General features: G+C 41.7%; 1 protein-coding gene across 3 annotated transcripts; it reads left to right on the top strand.

The window, feature by feature from the left end:
- Window positions 1–1,771: 1,771 nt before the first annotated feature.
- Window positions 1,772–16,916, top strand: DYNAP (dynactin associated protein). 3 transcript variants are annotated; one of them, XM_030566983.1, is made up of 10 exons: window positions 1,917–2,003; window positions 2,279–2,363; window positions 3,753–3,992; window positions 5,589–5,795; window positions 6,710–6,943; window positions 8,420–8,573; window positions 13,243–13,352; window positions 13,486–13,599; window positions 14,615–14,764; window positions 16,587–16,916. In XM_030566983.1, exons 2-10 carry the CDS (start codon window positions 2,361–2,363, stop codon window positions 16,719–16,721), a joined length of 1,347 nt encoding a protein of 448 aa, XP_030422843.1. In that variant the 5' UTR covers window positions 1,917–2,003; window positions 2,279–2,360; the 3' UTR covers window positions 16,722–16,916. The 3 variants fall into 3 exon arrangements, with proteins under 3 accessions (XP_030422842.1, XP_030422841.1, XP_030422843.1); XM_030566982.1 differs by lacking the exon at window positions 2,279–2,363 and having other exon boundaries at window positions 1,772–2,003; window positions 5,598–5,795; XM_030566981.1 differs by lacking the exon at window positions 2,279–2,363 and having other exon boundaries at window positions 1,772–2,003.
- Window positions 16,917–18,354: the final 1,438 nt, after the last annotated feature.

Raw genomic sequence — 18,354 nt, 5'->3', positions numbered from 1 at the left:
ATTGAGATGAGCTATTATAAGCAGGAGAAAAAAAAAACTGAAGTGATAATCGAGATGACCCATAGAAGGTGTGAGAATACTTAACATGGGGAAAGAGATTCAATTAGTGTAATGGCCCAACCATTCCCAGTCTCTGTTCAAACCTAAGTTAATTGTATCTAATTTGCATATTAATTCAAGTTCAGCAGTCTCCCTTTGGAGTCTGTTTTTGAAGTTTTTTTGTTGTAAAATTGCCACCTTCAAGTCTGTCACTGAATAGTTCGAGAGGTTGAAGTGTTCTCCCACTGGTTTTTGAATGGTTTCAGAGTAGCAGCTGTTTTAGTCTGTATCCACAAAAAGAACAGGAGTACTTGTGGCACCTTAGAGACTAACAAATTTATTCGAGCATAAGCTTTCATGGGCTACAGCCCACTTCATTGGATGCATGTTGTGGAAAATACAATAGGAAGATATATATATATACACAGAGAACATGAAACAATGGATGTTACCATACACACTATAAGGAGAGTGATCAGTTAAGGTGAGCTATTATCAGCAGGAGAGAAAAAGAACTGTTTGTGGTGATAATGAAAATGGCCCATTTCCAGCAATTGACAAGGAGATGTAAGGAACAGTGTGTGGGGAGGGGGCGGGGGGAATAAGCATGGAAAATAAGTTTTTGAATGTTATGATTCCTGATGTCAGATTTGTGTCCATTTATTCTTTTGTGCAGAGACTGTCTGGTTTAGCTAATGTATATGGCAGAGGGGCATTGCTGGCACATGATGGCATATATCACATTGGTAGATGTGCAGGAGAACAAGCCCCTGATGGTGTGGCTGATGTGATTAGGTCCTATGATGGTGTCACTTGAATAGATATGTGGACAGAGTTGGCATCAGGCTTTGTTGCAATGATAGGTTCCTGGGTTAGTGTTTATGTTGTATGGTGTACGGTTGCTGGTGTGTATTTGCTTCAGGTAGGGGGGTGTCTGTAAGCGAGGACTGGTCTGTCTCCCAAGATCTGTGAGAGTGAGGGATCTTTTAGGATAGGTTATAGATGTTTGATGATGCGCTGGAGAGGTTTTAGTTGGGGGCTGTAGATGATGGCTAGTGGCGTTCTGTTATTTTCTTTGTTGGGCCTGTCCTGTAGTAGGTGGCTTCTGGATACTCTTCTGACTCTCTCAATCTGTTTTTTCACTTCAGCAGGTGGGTATTGTAGTTTTAAGAATGCTTGATAGAGATCTTGTACGTGTTTGTCTCTGTCTGAGGGATTGGAGCAAATGTGGTTGTATCTTAGAGCTTGGCTGTACACAATGGATCATGTGATGTGTCCTGGATGGAAGCTGGAGGCATGTAGGTAAGCGGTCAGTAAGTTTCTGATATAGGGTGGTGTTTATGTGGCCATCACTTATTAGCCCAGTAGTGCTTTTTCTTTTGTTTTCATTACTGTGTCCTTACCCAAAATACTTTGTCAATCATTATCATGGGAATGACTCGCATAGTAGGGGGAAGCTGCTCTTCACAGGGAAAGGAGCAGACCATTTGTTGCCGTTGCACTACTTCCCAGCTCACCATGATCCTGGTGTCACTGCTTGAGCTGTCCACTGTTCGTTCCCCACAATCTTCAGTTAACAGAACCTATCTGTCTTACAGTCTTGTCATCTCACGGCTTTTGTGTAATGCAGAAATGAGTTGAATAAATTCAGTCCTGAATTTGGAAATAGACAGAGCTTTCCTGTGACAGTTTAGAAAAGGAGACTTCCTGGATTGCAACCAGTTTAGAGACAAGATCATTCTAAGTGTCATTACTATTTCTATGCAAAATTAAAATTAGTTGTTTCTTGCTGCAGCTCTGGAAGTACTGAGCACAAATTAGAATTAACATTATTTTTCAATCAGATTTTTTTTTACAAAAGTCTGTTCCAGTTTCTTTAAATGGAGAACCCAGGATTTGAAATGCATGAAGAGAAAATACAAAGTTCCTCAAATATGAAAGAACAGACAAAGAAAGAGGCACCGGTAAGTTTCCCTTTTGGAATTATTTAGAACTTTATCAAATAAGAATCAGGGTTGGGGCTTAACATCTTGTTTCATGGTATAGCAAAATTATTTATACAGATATACTATAAAGAGTTAAATAAAATAAAATCTTCCTAATTTTTACTTTGCTAATTGGCAAACATAATACTCAAGAAATCACCATGGCCTCACTTCACTTATCAAAGATGTGATAGCAGAAGGCTTAGAGCTAGTTTACACACAAATTCAACTGATTTAACTAAATTCGTTTCTAGATTGAAGTTAAAGTGCAACACCAGCCACGGGTGTTTCGTTGCAATGTAGACATACCCTAAGCTGTTGCGTCATAGGGAGCTTATGGTAAGTACCGAAAGTGCCTTCCCAGCAGCTCTAGGCTATAAATATATCAGGGTTAGCAACTCCACAGTGACCCAACTGACTTTACCCAATGGGGACTTTTAGTGAGACCATATGTGCTATATTAGCTACCATGACGTAGAATATATGGGTATTTTTAATAAAAGTCTAGAATTGTGTGGGATTGACAGGGAGATACTATAAGGTAAAGTGAGGGCTCTAGGTTAGGGGGGCTCATGGTTGGGGTAGGAGGTTGAGGCTTATCTCTGGCGGCTCCTGGTCAGTGGCACAGGTAGGGACTAGCCTGCCTTAGCTGGGCAGTACCACCAACCAGACTTTTAACAGCATGGTTGGTGGTGCTGACCAGCACTGCCAGGGTCCCTTTTCGACCGGGTATTCCGGTCAGAAAACGGACACTTGGTCACCCTATCTCCATAGCCCAAAACACACCTCCCTTCTCCCAGAGAGTGATTCCAGACAACTCTCCTGCAGCCCTTTTCTTCTCTAAGCACCTGTGCTTTATACAGGCCCCTCCAGTTCCTGTCCAGCAGCAGAGCCTCCTTATCAATTCCCTGCTCCCTGGCACCTCTCCAGGTGACGCCTGGGCAGTTAATGGGCTACCTGGACAGCTTAACCTCTTCCAGTTTTGTGTAGGGTGAACAAAGTTTAAAAAAATGTTGGTTATCTTATAGTGTTAAGGGTAGCAGAAGTTTAAGCAGCAACGGTTTGAAAGCTTAAAGAGTACAGTTTGAAAAGTGACCATTAAAGATCTAACCAGGTTAAAATACACCGAGGACTTTACATTTTCCCAAAGGATTAAAAAAGTAACCATACAAAGCATATCTTATCTCATCATCCCTTTAAATGGTTGAAAAAACCAACCCATGCTTAATGTATAAAGGATGCTCTATTTTGTTGCAGTTTGTAGCTTAATCTGTAAAACTGGTGAAAATTTCAGTAGCTGTTTTGCTTTTCTTTATTATCTCACTTTCATGTGAAAATTAGCAGCTTGTATTGATATTCCAAGGGAGATCTAGGCTGTATTCTGCACATTGATGGGCACTAAAGAAAACTCCTAGATAGATCAAAAGAAAGAAAGAAAGAATACATGTGTGAATAAAGTCTGTGGTATCAGGCCCCTTGTATGAAGTGCTTCTAAAATTTATTCATAATTTCATAAACATCAAGCTGAAAGGGCCATCAGAGCATCTAGTCTGACCATAACAGAGGCCAAAAAAATTTCATCCAGATACTCCTATACTGGGCCCACTAACTTGTCTGACAAAAGCACCTCTTCAGGAAAGGTATCCAGTCTTGATTACACAGATACCACTGCATTAACTGTTGTTCTGATTGCTAACTAATAACTTTGGTTTTTAAAATGTCTTGTAGGAAAGAAAGAGCCACTGGTCGCTAATGAACATCTTTCTAGTTTGTCTCTTGGCCTGCATCATCTCCACCATCATAGGAGTGCTGATTATTTCCTTGGTCTACATTCATAACATTGGATTTATGAAAGAGCTAAACATTCAAAAGCATGAAATAACCTCTCCAAAAACACCAATAAGAATGCCAGACAAAAAAAGAGTAGATGTCAAATTCCAGTTTCTGAATCATCTGGGTAAATCTAAGGTAGCAGTTGTTCTTCTTACAAAACAGTATTACTGTACTCAATATAGAAGTTTAGGGCCAAATTTTCAGACTAGCCTGTTTTTTTGTTTTGGTATTCTCCTTTTTTGCCCACAGAATTGCAGGCACAAAGATATATTGATTCATAAATAATCCAAAATGCAATTTACCTCTTTTGGACATATCATCATTTGCACCTACAAATTAGATGTCTAAATAACCAAAATTACAGAGTTTTAAAAGGAAGTCAGCTTTTGAAATCTAGCAGTGAAACTACACAATGTGAAACATTTTCAGAAACCTTGAATACAAATAGAAGCCATTTACCTGAAACTGGAAGTCTTGAGAACTGAGCTAAAATGTATTCTTTGGTCACAAATAAAAATGAATGTGATGGTCTCATTCTAGGCAGTAGTAGCCTCACTCACCTTGCTGGATTTATAGCACTGCAGTTCATGTACAAACCAGTTAGATTACTTCAGAGTTTAGTCTCTGTATTTCAAAACTTATTGAATTTTTAAAAAATGACTAATTTTAGAAGAACTCCAGTTTTCACAGAGCCAGATGTTAAAGTGTATGTTCTGACTCTTTTTTTAAATCCTTAAAAAGTATATTTTATGGATTTTTCTGATCCCATGTTCATGTTTATAAGGGTTTTCCTGCAAAGGAGAAGATGATTGATTAGACAGTGAACAGTTAAACTGATATACAGTGCTGTCAAATATATAAATTAAAGGAACTAAAAAAATAGCAGAAAATTGCCTTTTTCTAATTTCTTCCAGTTCTGATATTGTTAGGCATTAGATAAAACTATAGGAGGTGCAAACATACAAAAAATGTGGTTTTCGAGATTACAGTGTCCTGTAATACACTTCCCTAAGGTAAGGTGACTTTTTAAAATTGCTGGATTTATTCTAGATAGAATACAAATAAATGGGAAGGAACAGTCCCTAGCACAAAGAGTTCACAATCCAAGACCCTGCATCAGGAAAACATTGTATTTAGGAAGGGTACTTACACATGTGCTTAATGGTAAGCATGTACTTAAGTGCTTTCCTGAATCAGTGTCTAAAAATACCGAGAAGGGGGAAGGGAGTACAACATAAAGTAGAGTGGTCAAGGTGATGATAGGCCATATCAGCCGTATATGTGTTTAGTTTTTGATAGCAGATACATACTGATTGACTCTGGTGAAATCCTGGCCCTACTAAAGTCAGTGGGTGTTCTTCCATTGACTTCAGTAGGGCCAGGATTTCACTCCAGGTCTTCCACTTTTTTTGTTTGTACCTACAAAGCGATTCTTAGCCACTAATTTTTCCGAGAATTTTGTCCTTAAAACCATTCCTTATCCATCATTGTAAAAAAAAGAAAAAAGATATAGCAATTTGATGTATAAAGATATGTGTGGGATCATCAAAAGTGTAGTAAACGCATAGAGAGAGAAGCCTCACCAAAAATTCCCTACGTTTTCCACCAATTTCATATTTACATATAAAGCAATATTCTGAAATATTCCCTCAATATATTCCCTTCATTTCCCCACTGGCCTTGCCTTTGTCTAATACTTATAAAGAATAACTTATGTCTATGATTTGCTAGATATTTCAGTTTCCTGGGGGTGATATTCAATGGGCAAGATTTAGGTCTGATGTAAAGGATTATCCGAGTGATGAAGAAATGGAATTTGGAACAAGCATCAACAATCAGCGGTCTAAGATGACTTTTGGAACATTACGGATTAAGAGCAAAGGGCTACGGGCCCCCCATTGGCACTTTAATGCCAATGAACATGGCTTTCTCCTAAAGGTACAATCTGATTATTTTAATTTAATCTGTTGTAATTTTTGGAGTAAAGCATCATGCCAACCTATGGTCTTATACAGAAATGCTAAATAATAATAATGACGGCATTATCACTGGTTAACGTGTGTCACATTTTCAAACTTAGGTGCCTGAAATTATGTTCTTAAATGGCATGATTTGCAGACATACTATATACTCATAGCTCCAACCAAAGTGTAATAGTTGCAGTCAGTGGAAATTTTGTGTACTCTGCACTTTTAAATATTCAGCTATTTATCTGGGTACCTGCACATGTATTAGGTGCTTAATATATCTTATCTCCTCTGACTATCCATTTCTCCATCTGTAAAATGGGAATAGTTGAAGTTACTTAAAGTACTAACTCATGGGGTATTCTGAGGAATAATTAGAGATTGTATATAAGTTTGAAAACAAAGCTTTATGTATTTTGAAGAATTGACTCTTGGCTATACTTAGAATACTAACAATATTTTTATTATTAAGTATTTAATATTTATATCATAGTAGCACTCACAGACCCCAGTCAGGATTGGGGTGCAATTATACAAGACATTCCACAGACACATGGTCCTTATCCCCAATAATTTGAATCGTCTTAATCTATCATCATAACATTCACAGCATTGTTTAAACACGGTAACATTTTGTGTGTGAGAGAAAGAGAAAATGTATCAAGAGTTTCTTAAAACAATTAGGCCTTCCAACAATTTATTGCTGAATGCACTATACTTGCTTTCATATCTCAAAAGCTGAATAAGAATGGGACTGTCACCACCAGTCACATGTATGTTAGAATTATTAAAATGTAGGCAAATACAATTTATGAGCTCACTATGGAAAAACCAATGTTTGTTTTTCTTTCATGACTGTGTTCTGTTGCTCTGCCTGTGTTTCAGGGTAGTGCCTGGATTGGTGTTGTTGATGCTGGTGGTAACGTAGTAACCACATACAATGTTACCGCAGGCCAAGTGATTTTCTTCCCTAAAAACACATTGCATTGGGTAAAGAATGTGGGAGAAGATGACTGTTTGTTCCTGTTGTTTTTTACAACACATGAAGAACTTCAAACCTTGGATGTTGATGATGTATTTTTCTCTACACCAGAAGATATAGCAGCAAGATCATTAAAGGTTTGAACAGTAGCATACACAACTCTGTCTTGCTGAAAGTAATTAAAAAGGGCCCAACCATGCCACTTATCAATTTGTGGAGGATCCCCTCTTTGCCTGGATCTCCTGTCTCCTGACTGGAAGGATTTGTATGTCCCCAGTGTAGCAGTGTCCTCTCATATCCTTAGAACTAGTTCGTGTCACCGCTGGGGCAAGGGTCTCTGGAGCCAGCATATAGGTCTGTAGAAGTCCGCTGTTGGGAGAGGTGGTTCACCCCTCTCTGGGGTGGCTGGGAGCCAGGCCGCCTCACTACCTGGGGTGACAACAGTTCTGGGCCTAGACCCTCAGGCAGGGGCTGAGCATGCAGTTCAGTTTATAGAGCCCAGGCCCTGGATCAGGGCGGGGCAACAACCACTGGTGCAGGGCTCAGACCCTCAGGCAGGGGCTAAGCAAACAGTTCAGCCTATATAAGGTAAGAGGCCCAGGCTTCTGGGCCTGAGCATTGGGGCAAGCGGGAGACTGCCATGCGTGAGTGGGGTGGCAGGGGGGACACAGGCTCGCCCACTCCTCTGTGTTCCAGCCTGGGGCCCTAACAGCGGCAGGCAACCTGCTGCTGTGTCAGTGGGGATCCTGGCCACAACACATTGACATTGGCTCTGGTTCTGCTGCAGCCAGACTAGGGTCGGCTGCCCCCGGGCTACTTCCAGACTCCCCCTCGGGGCTTACCTGGATCCTGGGGTCGTCCTCCGCGGGGTCCAGGTGCATGGGTTCGTCCCAGTCGGGGCTGGAGGGTAGGTCCGGCAGCTCCTCGGGGTAGCGAACATGGGGAAGCTCCAGCAGTTCCTCTGGATAACGAGCATGGGGAATCCAGCAGCTCCTCTGGGCAGCGAGCATGGGGAAGTTCGGGCCACTCTGGGCGGCTACCCTGGGTTGCAGGAGTCTGCCAGTCCCGAGCTCCTGGAGGGCCGTCCACTCGCCTCGGCCGCTAGGGCCTCACTGAGCTCGGAGGGCCCGCCTTTATACTTCCGGGTCGGCGCTTGACCCTTTGCGGGGCAGGCTCAGAGCTCTGTAGCTCCTCCCAGTCCGGCCTCCAGCTGAGCTCTTCTTCCTCCAGGGTGGCTGGGAGCCAGGCCACCTCACTACAAGGTCATAGTATCTGGATCTGCAGGTTCTCATGGTGGAAACTGTGCATTTTATAAGGAGGGAGCAAACACTCCCTCCTTAATAGAACAATTTGTAGCATCTACTCAGGTGAGAGAGGACTTACATTTTGATTCTGTTTCAAATCTCTTTAAGATTTGAATGAAGTATAAAATCAAGTTAAAATATGTATAGCGCTAGGAATTATATGGGATAATGCATGGCAGCAAGTCTTACCAAATCAGACCTTCAGTATGTCTTAAAGGTGAAAAGCACATTACATGATCAAGCAGCTCTACTTTCCCTGTTTGCTTCATGCATTTTCTAACTTAACATTATTTATTGTGTGTATTTTAGCCTCAAGGTGGAGTGAATTTTATTAGAACATTCAAGAAACAAACAGAAGATCAGGCCATTAACCTTCCACCAAACTTAGTAGAGCTTGTTCAGAATGCCAGCTATGTGCAGTCTCCAGACAAGCTAGTGTGGCGATACTTCTATAATCTCAAAGGTAAAAACTAAGAACTTGGTATATAAAAGGGGTATCTGTTTGTTTTGAAGGAAGTACTTCTTCACACAATGCACAGTCAACCTGTGGAACTCATTGTCAGGGATGTTCTGAAGGCCAAAATTAGAACTAGGTTCAAATAGGAATTATAGAATTACCGGTAGATAAGTTCATGGAAGATAGATCCATCAATTACTCTTAGCCAAGATGGTCAGGGACGCAACCCATTGCTATTGCTTCCCTAGTCTTCTGACTGTTGTATGCTGGGACTGGATGATGGAATGGATCACTTGATGATTGTCCTGTCCTGTTCATTCCCTTTGAATCCTCTGGCATTGGCCACTATTGGAAGAAAGGATACCGCGCTAGGTGAACCATTGATCTGACCCACTATAACCATTCTTATATTGATAAAATGGAGTAAAAATTAAATGCGATAGAAGGGAGAAGTAGTAATAGAATAGTCTAGAAACAATTTGTAAATTAATAAAAAGGACGATATTAAACAGAGGCCTCAGGCAGCCTCCTGTGGGCTGTAATATGTTGTCTGATTTCAGTTGTTGCATTTAGTGTATGGGTGCTGGGTGGTATTGGTGGCCTGTGATGTACAGGAAGTCAGACTAGATGATCTGGTGGTCCCTTCTGGCCTTAAACTCTATGATTCTGATTCTGAGTGGTACAACTGGTATGCCTATACATTAGAAATTGAAGTCAATGGAACTACAAACGTAAACACATGCACATGTTGGGGGCCTTTTTTGTGGGGTTTTTTCCTGAACTGGGGCCTTGGCCTGTATTCATTAGTTTGTCTAAAAACTCAGATTCAAAAGTACAGGTCAGAAAATAAACTAATTATTTAATCAAAAACTAAAAGTATACATAGATTCAAATCGGCCTATACGACAATGCAGCTGCATCTATGTAATACACAAAGGATCTATTATTTCAGCTGAGAATTGGCCAGGTTCTACTGATACCCCAGCCATGCTCCCTTTTCCCTGACCAAGCTCTCTGACTTCCACAGAGTGTATATGAGTGGCATGATACATTTTCCAGAGGCATAGCCGTAGAAATGGCCATGCTGGCTTTAGGCTATTGGAAGGTCCAGCTATGCCAGGCATACCATCCCATAGTCAGATATGCCAGCTGTTTTGCATTGGCTGCCTTGTGTTGCAGAAAGAGGGCCATAGTTTAGCATAAATTCACATATTGAAACTGAATATATTCTTTGTGCTCTAGTGAGCAGATACCACATGATGTCACAGAAAAAATGCCATGTAAAGGCAGGTCATAGAATCATAGTTTTAAGGCCAGCAGGGACCACCAGATCATTTAGTTTGACCTCCTGTGTATCACAGGCCACCAACTGTACCCAGCAACTAAACCCAGCAACTGAAACCAGACCAAAGTATTATAATCTTCAGGATACTAAGCTATGGTGTGCCATAGGCAGAGAGCAGGGGGCACTGAGATGCACCAGCCAGCCAAGCATATGAGAGAATGTTCACTGCCATCTCAGAGCACTGATCTCTCCCATCCAGTGTCCCATCTCCAGCTGTAGCCATCTCAGATGTTTTAGAGAGAGGACACACACACAAAAAAAAACAAAACCCACCCTCAAAACCCACCCAGAATACTCTGAGAGAGAGGAAGGAAATTCCTTCCTACCTCTGTCCCTACCTCTGTAGGTGAAGAACTGAAGCCCCAAAGCATGAGATTTTAGTAGCAACTCCCAGGGTTGCCATGTCCTGCCCCTCCCCCACCCCCATGGCAAGCAACCTCATCACCCAGTCCCACTCATAAATTTTTCTAGCTGTCTCTTAAAACCAATTTGCTCTCACAACTCCTATTGGGAGGCTGTTCCAGAACTTTACTCTTCCAATTGTTAGGACCTATAACTGAAGTATAGAACTGATCACAAAGCTTCTCTGGGAAGCCTCTCTCAGAAACCAGTCCCATTTTCTGCCACACAATAAATGCAGCTGACTTTGCAATGTTCTTCTTCAAGTATGTGCCTTCCCCTATGGGTGCTCCACTTCAGGTGCGTATGCCCCTCTCGAGCCCTTGATCAGAAATTTTCCTTTAGCATTGTCTGTTTGGCCCATGCATGCATCCTCAAGCTGCACACCGAGTCTATATAGGGATGTGGGGGTGAATTGTATTCAGTTCCTTCTCAACAGCCTCAGCAGGAGACAGAGCCTTAGCCTGTCCATCTTGAGTGTGTCTGGGCTATCTTGTGTACAGTTTTCTATAGCTGTTTGTTTAGGTTTAGTTTGCATAGGTTAGTTCTTCTTTGAGTGCTTGCTCATGTCCATTCCAGTGTAGGTGTGTGCTCACTCTGAGCACCGCCAGCGGAAAGTCCCGTCCCCCCCGGCCAGTGATATCCATTATGACAGATCTGTTGCCTCCTGGAGTCGCAAGCTCATAGAGCAGGTATAATAGGTCCCATTGACCTGCAGCTCTTCAGTTCCTTCTTACCCCTGTGATGGCCACTGGAGCTGCCTCATCCCTTGCATTCACAAGCAATCCTCAGTGGATTTTCTAACCTCGTTGTATATAGTTATGTTTTATTCTTAGTAGTTAAATTTCAGTTGTTAGGTAAATAGTTAGGTTAGCGAACTCTACTCAGCTGAGTTAATCCCTGCCTGGTACTGAGGCATGCCTCAGTCTCTGACGTTTAAGTGTTTGCTTCTTGTCACAAGCTTATGTCTGTGAGTGACTCCCAGTCCAGCTGCCTTAAATGTCTGGGGGAACTCACATGTGGGAGTGCTGTAAGATCTACAAAGGCTTACCAAAGACCACACCAAAAAGAGTAGAGACACTAGCTCAGATGTATCCTCATGGAGGCAGCACTTCGACCTCCCTTGGAGCTGGGTAGTTCAACCACCATAAGGAGTGCCCTGGCTACTGTTTGGGAGACTCAGCGCCGTTCCTCCTCTTCCACACTGAGAAAAGACGCTCCTGCCTCTCAAAAGACTCAACACTGTCCATCCTACCCGGTGCTGAAAAAAAGTGTTTCAGTGAGAGAACCTCGGCACTGCTCTCTATCATTGGTGCCAAGAAAGAGACTGTTAGAGGTCGATCCCCAACACCAAAGTTGGTGGAGCAGAGGGATTCTAGTAGAGTGCGACCCACATTGGGCCACTCTTGAGTTCCAACAACCCGTGTAGCGCCATTGACTCTGGCCCTGGAACAGGTACCATTGAGTCTGGCATCCCTCCAGCTTCCCTCATTCCACTCTGCTTCAGACTGTTTTCCATGGGTCATTCAGGTAGAGAAGGAACTGAGGGCAGTTCACCTGCGTATCCCTGTATAGCCTTGGTGTGTGACATGAGGAGGAATAGGGTTCATGTGCAGACCGAACAGACACTGCCAACGGAAAATCTTATATCAATGGCTCAAGAGGTGCATTAGCACCTGAAGCGAAGCATCCATAGTGACACACATCTTGAAAAACCCAGTTACTGCACAAGGTGAGCAACCTCTTCTTCTGTAACTTCAAGGAAAGTGCCAGCCTGTGATGTTCTCTGTAGTATGGAGTGTGTGTATTTAACTAATTTTTTATTTTATAGTTTTCTCTTTTTCGTATATTGCCAATAAAACTGATTTTGATGGGTCCCTGAGGAGTTGGCTGGTGATAGACCTGAGGAGTTGGCTGGTGATAGACCTGAGGAGTTGGCTGGTGCACTCCAAGGAAAGCTGAACTCTGTCCTCAGAGGAGGTAGAGCAAGTTGAGCCAAAGGAAACTGTCTGGAGAACGGGTTGGTACTCCTTAGACTGCCAGTGCCAGAGAATGAATAGAGAACACCATTGTAGGCACAAAGAAGTCCAAATTACCTACAGGAAATAAGGCAACAGTTACAACTTCCTGGGACTTTTGGTATGCTGAAGGTAGAATACTACAGGCATTTTAACATCAGTATGTGAATAAGTGCCTGTCTGATTCAGCACATGGAAAATGTTGTCAGTGTGAATGACCAGTTTAAGGTGAAATGTTGTCCATCGATGGAAGGTGTATTGAAAACACCACCTTATCATCTTCAAGATATTTTTCATAAAGTGGATCCAGCCACTAGTACATAATGCTCACACACCATGCACTCAATCCTGCAAGCTGCTGAGCATTTCCTGGAAGATGCTGAGCACCCTCCACTCCTAATGACAAACCACCTTGCAGGATTCAGGACAGCTGAAATTTTTGCTATTAGAACAAATACTTTTTATGATAAAAAGTTTGAGCTCACAGCTAATGGGCGAGTGGCTGGAAAGAAACTTTCAGTGTTGTCACTAATATCAATGAATACACTGCTAGTTACTAGTCTTAACCTAAACTCAGGAAGAAATTCTGATTTCAGATTTCTTATTATTTGTACAACTGCTGCTTGCATGTGTAAGAGTGGGGTACCGTGCAAGTATAAACTGCTGGTGAGTCTGTGTTATGCATCCTGCACCGGTGGCTGCTTCACAAAGGATAGGAGTCTATTAACTAACTAAAGGTAGATGCTTATGCTTTTAGCACTGGATGTCCCAAATTCAGTCTCCAGTGAGGACCCATGATCTTGGTCGATAAACAAGCAACATGAGCTAAAAGCAGCAGATCTTCTGGCAATGAATTACCAATAACATATGGGAATATTTTCTAATAATTCTCATTTAACTGTCATTCATTCAGATTCAACAGAATTCAGACTTCCAGGAGGAATAATTCAGTGGGCTCGCTTTCGCAAAAATGGAGCTGGTCTAAATGACAATGAGAAAATCTTCAGTGACTCACTGCAAATGGTACGTATGTTCAGTAGAGCATTCTTGTTGCTGAAATGTAAGGTAGCATTTGCAAAGTATGTGAGTTCGTCATCACTGTCACACACAGCCATATGGGCTCTTGTCTGACTGTTGTGCTTATTTTGACTTCCAGCATGAAAATGCTCTTACCTTAGCAACTATCAGGATATACAGCAATGGACTACGGCAACCTCATTTTCATTTCAATGCTAACGAGATGGGCTATGTCATTAGTGGCTGTGCAAAGGTAATTTGTTACACAAACTAAATGAGGGTTTTGTCTGAGTTAGGACTGCAGGATTGGAATGTTTTCAGAAAAATGTCTGATTTTTGCTAGTACTGTAAAACTCCAAAATCCACACACTTCCTCTTAGGGTTAAATTTTCTCTGAGCTATGCTGATGGAGCTCTAGCAAGTAAAAAAGAAGTGGCACTACCACAACGGAGAGAAAAATTTAGCCATTATTTTTCTGCATTCAGAGAAAAGGCAGCAAGCTGCTTCAAGTAGGAATTCTTATGGTTTTGGAAAGAGGGTAGACAAAATAAGAGGGAATCCTGTTGATTCAATGCGGCTGAGAAACAAGCCCTAAGCAGAGGAAGTTAGTTGCAACACGATTTAGAAAACAATGTTTCACTATGTCCCTGTCACCACATGTAAGTACGATATAGAAAGGAAAAGGAGTGGTCTTGATTCTATGCCAAGAGGAAGGCCCAGATAATTGTTACTGCTCTGATTAGAATTAATTAACATGACTTACCAGGATGCTTGAGGCTCTGTTTTGACATAATACAAACAAACAAAGATACAATAAGATCATAATCGAAAACCGCTCTCTTTAAAATGAAGCTGATAAACACAACAAAGGGATCCGATGTAAAAGAAGGGAAGTAAAGGTGAAGGTACCAAATACTTAGTCCAGCAGTGGTCACAACCCTTTGAAAAACAAAAAGGTTTAAAGGTTCTTTTTAAGGGTCCTGCGTTTCATGTGAGCTGACCCATAATGTTAATAATCCTTCTGCCAAGGTGAAGAAGTTGAAACTTCTTTCCTATATGGGGAGTTGAATAATAATAGCCACAATCTTCCCCTGTGGATACCTGTGCCTGTTTGGTGCTCCTCTGACATCATTGGGTCTGCACTAGCAGATCTCAGCACAGAATTGGAGCCATATTCTTAATTAATCTTATGATGAGTGGGCTTGGCATGTACCGTTGGATATTTGAACATTTTCCAGCAAGGAGTAATTGCTGAGTTTCTTGTTTAGGTGGGAATTATTGTTTCATCTAAAATTACCACCGACTTTGACATTGGCACTGGAGATGTTGTATTTTTCCCCATTGGAACACAACATTATATCAAAAGCACATGTGATGAGGATTTGCTTATGATTCTAGCATTCAGCACGGGCAACCAGGTGAGAATTCATAATGGCAGTTACTCTATAAGCAAGCATGGGGGAGGGAAAGGAGGGAGGGAGAGAAGCATAAATTGGACTTATTCCCTGATCAGTTGCCTTATGCTTTGCTACACAACCAGTAACGCTCAGCTTCACTTCTGGTGCGAAGGGCCTTCATGAGGCACCACTAAAGCACCACATTGGAGAGGGACTATATACTGTGTGTGCGTGTGTGTGCGCGTGTGCATGAGAGAGAGCTTGTTTGCTGGTCATGCTGTGGGTGGATTAGCCTGCTGTCATAACATTTCTACCCAGATCTGGACCTTAGCATCCAAAATATGGGTGTTAGCATGAATTCCCCTAAGCTTAATTACCAGCTTAGATCTGATAGCGCTGCCACCAATCAGGAATATTTAGGGCCTGATACCCTCTGGTCCCCTCAAAACCTTCCCTGGGGGACCCCCAGACTCAGATGCCTTGAGTCCTACAACAAAGGGAAATAACCCTCTCCCCTTGTTTCCTGGTTACTTCCTCCCAGGCTCCCCTCCCTGGACGACCCTAGGAGATTCCCTGCTTCCAGTCCTGGAAACACAAGTACCGAGAGAGCTAATCTCTCTTCCCCCTTACCCAGAGGGTATGCAAAGTCAGGCTTAGTAAATCTAACACAAAGAGATTTTCCTACTGACTTCTTCCTCCCACCAATTCCCTGGTGAGCTGCAGACTCAATTCCCTGGAGTCCCCACTAAAGAAAAACTCCAACAGGTCTTAAAAAGAAAGCTTTATAAAAAGAAAGAAAAATACATTAAAAATAGTCTCTGTATAAGGTGAAAATATACAGGGTCAATTGCTTAAGAAAAAAAGTGAATAAGCAGCCTTATCCAAAAAGAATACAATTCAAAACACTCCAGCAACTACACACATGTAAATACAAAAAAACAATATAAACCTATTGTCTTACTATCTTTGTACTTACAACTTGGAAACAGAAGATTAGAAAGGCAGGAGATAGAAAAATCACTCTCAGAGCCGAGAGGGCACAGATCCAAGACCAAGAACAAAGAACTCACACCCAAAACTTCCCTCCACCCAGATTTGAAAAAGTCTTGTTTCCTGATTGGTCCTCTGGTCAGGTGTTTCAGGTTACTGGTGTTACCCCTTTACAGGTAAAAGAACATTAACCCTTAGCTATCTGTTTATGACACCTGCAAAGGCCACTATAGCCCCTGTGGACCACAGAAAGGGGATCTGCACAAGCATTGACCAGGCCAACATGCTTGATGGTGAGCATGGGTGGTGCCATGGACTTGTGATTACACATATCCTATGATCCTGATCTCCAGCAAAGGAGTGTGGAAGCAACTGCTATTCTAGCTTAGTTCCTTATCTCATAGGACATTTACCCTTTTAAGTATTGCCAACTCATTAACCGGTCATTGTCTGTGTGTTTATGTACACACGTGTGCACGCACACAGACACACAAACTTTACACACTCAATCTCTCTGATTCAATAATCTACTTGTATTTCTAGCATTAGAAACGATTGGTTTTCAAAGAACACAAATATTCTTAAACACATAGCTCAGAACTTTCTCTGTTCTCAGTCCAAAAAAAAAAAAGTGTGTCCAGAAATAGTTAAGATTTTAATAGCTTTGATGAAAAGTGCCATGTAAGTGCTATGCTTTTTATTGTTTATGATATTTTTATTGTGTGTGCTATAGCTCTCATAAATGATGTGGCTTTTTACTCAATGTATTTTAATATTCTGTGCTGTTAATAGTCTTATACAATGATCATCTAATAATAAATTATTTCCATTTGAAATATGGTATTTCCAACAGCTGCAAACCCTTGATATGGATGACTACTTCCATGCCACAGCAGATCATATTCTAGCCCAGCTTTTCTTCAAGAAACAGGAGGAATTTAAGAAGATCCCAAGGTTTAGTGAGGATCAGGCAATTAACCTGCCATAGCAGCTAATATTAATTGCCAAAAATAATTAAGTTTCACTACCTTATTTTTAAAAGTACTTTTTACATTTCTTCCTGTTTATTCAGGGGAGCTGGTCAGAAAACCAAGTAATCTCATTTTAACTTTTATGTAGTTATTTTAGTTGGTATATGAGTAACAGTGTTTTGTAAATAAAGGTGGCTCCTGCCACTCAAATTAATTTTTGTCTGTATTTGCTCTGTTCCATTTATTAATTCATACACTTCATCTCACTTTACTTTTCAGTCAAAGTACTGAAATTTACATTGCTACACACATTACACTGCTACTGTATTTAAACTCCTCGCCACCCCCATACAGTGTGGACACAGTTCTTTTTCTCTTGACTGGAACTACTTATAGTAGCAATCACTATACCCAACAGTTTTTTCAGGAGTGATCTCTCAGTTGCCCTTTAATACATTCAGGCCATACCTGCTTTTCCTCCACTAGCTGTAGTTCAACAGATAGGGCACTGGATAGGGACTCAGGAGAACTGGTTTTTAATCCTTGTGCTGCCAGCAAACCTGCTGTGTGACCTTCATCAAATCACTACATTTTTTTGTGCTTCTATTTCCCCTTTCGTTTTGTGTATCTCTTGTCTATTTAGACAGTGGCTTTTAGGGGGCAGTGGCTGTTTCTTATCATGTACAGTGCCTAGAACAATGCAGCCCTTTTCTAATTTCTAATGTATAGGCATATCAGTTGTACTACTCAGAGTCGGAATCATAAAGATTAAGGCCAGAAGGGAACACCAGATCATCTAGTCTGACCTCCTGTATATCACAGACCACCAACACCACCCAGCATCCGTACACTTAAAGCAACAACCAAAATTAGATCACAATATTACAGCCCACAGGAGGCTGCCTGAGGCCTCTGCAATGGCAGGGAATTGATCATGAGATGTAGCTGGATAACTATAGCCTTTGTCAATAATGATAACTCTATAGTTGCTACAGTGGGCTCTTTACCTCTTTGCAATGTTTTGGTTAAGACATTGGCTCCTGTTGCTGAAGTAAACGATTGTGCACTCACTGTACTAGTCACAGTAACAGAAGTCTATATGCTGTCATCTCTCTGACTGGAGTCCTTTGGAAGTCAGTGGATGATGGCAGGACAATGACCAGAAACCAGAGATTACTAGTATAAATTCACAATTAATCCATAATCTGCTATCAATTACACCTGTGAAACCCTTGGTCCATTAATTTATATGGGTTTGCATGCATGTATCACTCAATATTTGCTCTATTGTGCTCTCCTGCTTCTTCCTGATGGAGTCAGAAACGAACCAACTGCCCAGAACACAAAGATCCAGATCCTCAGTCTGTGCAAATCAGGACAGATCCATTGAAATCTGTGGCATTACACCAGTTTCCATCAGTTGAGGATCTGGCCTAAGGAACTATTGAGCAGTGGTGGCTGGTCAACTTTGGGGAAGGTGGAGCTCCAGGAGAGTCAAGCCCCCATTTCAAGTGGCAGCAGCAGCAGCAGCAAAAGGGGGGCCCCTGCTGGGTGCTGCAGGAGTGTCCAGTCATATGAGAAAAAGCCTCCAGTGGCAGGGGAATGACCTTCCACCAATTATTTCCCTCCATTTCAAGCATCTCGACGATA

This window comes from Gopherus evgoodei, chromosome 6 (assembly GCF_007399415.2).
Source record: "Gopherus evgoodei ecotype Sinaloan lineage chromosome 6, rGopEvg1_v1.p, whole genome shotgun sequence".
Classification (NCBI taxonomy): Eukaryota; Metazoa; Chordata; order Testudines; family Testudinidae; genus Gopherus; species Gopherus evgoodei.
Note: the sequence above shows the minus strand (reverse complement) of the source record. Positions and strands in the feature narration are given on the sequence as shown.